Raw genomic sequence first — 2500 nt, 5'->3', positions numbered from 1 at the left:
AATAAAGTGAATAAGAAACCCGCTGGTACTGAGTTGTGCTTTATTTTAAACTGAGAATTCAGAGGGAAACAGTTCGCGTGATTTTCGGCACATCATTCCTCGTCGCGTGAATTTAACAAATAAGCAAATTAATCTACTCGACTCAATTGAGTTCGCCCGAGCTTGCTTCAAAATCTTGTTATGCCCGCATTGGTTTCGCGCAAAATACATTGTGTTACTATAATACAATTTCAGTTCTAAAGTGAATAAGAAACCCACTAGTACTGAGTTGTGCTTTATTTTAAACTGAGAATTCAGAGGGAAACTGTGCGCGTGATTTTCGGCACACATTCCTCGTCGCGTGAATTTAACAAATAAGCAAATCAATCCACTCGACTCAATTGAGTTCGCCCGAGCGTGCTTCAAAATCTTTTTATGCCCGCATTGGTTTCGCGCAAAATACATTGTGTTACTATTATACAATTTCAGCTCTACGCATTTTGTTGACAGTGTAAAAGCCTTCCTTACAATTGCTTGTCGTCGAACAAGAGCGACTCTTCAACTCTCCTAACTGATTAGAGTGTAATGTGAAGTGCTAGGTTTCTACCCCATATGAACCATGTGAGCGGTAGCCCTACTAATGGAAATGGGCCCACACAAGGACAGAGAAAAACTCTGACCATGGTGGAAATTGAACCCACAACCTTCAGGTTAGATCACCGCTGCTCTACCGACTGAGCTACAAGGTCAGACGGGAGCAGCTCGTGGGAACTGAAGATGTTCAAGTCACGGCAAAACTTTCATTGTCCTTCGAAACTCTATCTACGCGCTAATTGCTAAAGGCTTGAATGAAGTATGGTCACTAAGGAGAGCTGCTAGCTGCAGAATCTTGTATGCGGTGCTCAAAGGGGGAGAAATAAAAACGACTACTACGTATCTTTGTTTTGCAACTATTAAATACCGAACACAACAAGCCTACTGTGCTAAGGTATGGGAGGCAAACTTCTGATATTAGTTTTTTCTGATTGCTAAATTAAAGAAAAAGCACTTGATCATTTAACGGTATCAACAGCTCTTAATTCAGGCCGGTCAGAAAAAATGTCGAATCAGAGAATTCCGAAAACTCAGTTTATGCTAATATTTGTTGAAAGGCTTTTGTCAACTAAACGCCTGACTGAAAACTGTAGTCAACTAACTCATCGCGAGGTTACACGCAGCTATTACAAGGCGAAACACTTACCTAAGAGGCTTTCAAGACTTGTTTGTATCCATGCACACAGATATTTGAAATTGAATCGACATTCTGCAGGTTTTGGACGACGGCGCCACGAGATTTGGTCAGTGCTGCCGGGCAGGTGGTTAATGGACGCAGCTCGGCTGAAAAAGAAAAATACACGAGGGAGCCGAAATTAGCGTATGTGATCTACTTTTTACATGACAGTCGAATTAGCAGTCGACAAAAGGTGCTAACCAGCATAAAGTTAAGTCAATTTGTACAGAAAATATCTTAGGTGGGGCCGTCTTAACCCACGAGAACGCGTTAAATTTAGGCCGGCTCACGCAAATCGACAAGACATAAAACGAAATCTAAAAAGGGTATATGAATGCCTAACGTTGTGTTACCTTTTGCAACAAAGAAACTTTCATCAGTCACAAGAAAAATTCATCGGTTAATTGCTCGACACTTAACTCACAAGCCTCGGGCTCGGTTTTGAACTGAAGTACAACGAAGCTCCACGACGATCAAGAAAGTGGAAAGTCACGGAAGGCACCTTTTAACAACGACGCCAGAAGACAATAATATCATTGGTTGAACTGAGAGCAAAAATTATCGTGCTGCACGATCTGCAAACATTTTAGCACACATTTTTCGGCGCGATATTCAGTCTTCGCAACAACGACATGAAATCATCACAGACGATAACTTGAGCTTACAGATTTAAACCTTTCATTTTCCATCGGTTTTGCTTGGAAAACCGCTCGTAACCATTTATTTTTTAGAAAAATTCGTCCGCATCGCACAACGTGAACGAAATGGAATGATCGACTTCACGACAGTGAAAAGTTATAGTTAGAGGTTAAGTCAGTTTCGACTACGTTGCCGTCGAAGATCTTAAAGTCCCTATTAATAGGGTAGCAACGTTAATTTCATGGGCAAGTAATCTCCTCCACACGGAAAGCAACGCCATTTGCCTGCATTGGAGTTTAATGGTCTCAGAGAGAAGTTGTTTTAGTTCACTCAGTACGAAAACAAAACAAGATATTCTTACAATTTTATCTGTTACCCTTAGACGGTCCCTTGGAGTGTACCAATGTTCCCAAGATGGATGCGACATCGAAATTACCTGCTATATAGTGTAGTCTTTGGTGCGAGCGAATTGGCACCAGTGGTGTTTCCCTGTCTTTCATGGAATATTACGTAGCCATTGTAGTCTACAGACATGAAGGACTGTCATTTTCTGACAATACTATGTGCACACCTAAAGGACAATTACAATTTAAGTGAACTGAGCAGAGTTAA

The 2500-nt window shown here is 41.2% G+C and overlaps 1 protein-coding gene across 3 annotated transcripts in view; it reads right to left on the bottom strand.

Annotated features, from left to right (window-relative positions):
- Nucleotides 1-2500, bottom strand: part of LOC138051484 (beta-1,3-galactosyltransferase 5-like) — an 8610-nt gene that overhangs the window by 4510 nt on the left and 1600 nt on the right. For 2 of the 3 annotated variants that reach the window (XM_068897694.1, XM_068897693.1), the window contains exons 1-2: nt 2325-2500; nt 1220-1356 (exon numbers count right to left, since the gene is read on the bottom strand). The exon at nt 2325-2500 is cut by the window's right edge. In XM_068897694.1, coding sequence (XP_068753795.1) covers nt 1220-1356; nt 2325-2422 — 235 coding nt within the window. In that variant the 5' untranslated portion in view covers nt 2423-2500. The remainder of the gene's footprint in view (nt 1-1219; nt 1357-2324) is intronic. The other variant, XM_068897695.1, reaches the window with a different exon arrangement.

The sequence above is a fragment of the Montipora capricornis genome, chromosome 6, assembly GCF_036669925.1.
Source record: "Montipora capricornis isolate CH-2021 chromosome 6, ASM3666992v2, whole genome shotgun sequence".
Classification (NCBI taxonomy): domain Eukaryota; kingdom Metazoa; phylum Cnidaria; class Anthozoa; order Scleractinia; family Acroporidae; genus Montipora; species Montipora capricornis.
Note: the sequence above shows the minus strand (reverse complement) of the source record. Positions and strands in the feature narration are given on the sequence as shown.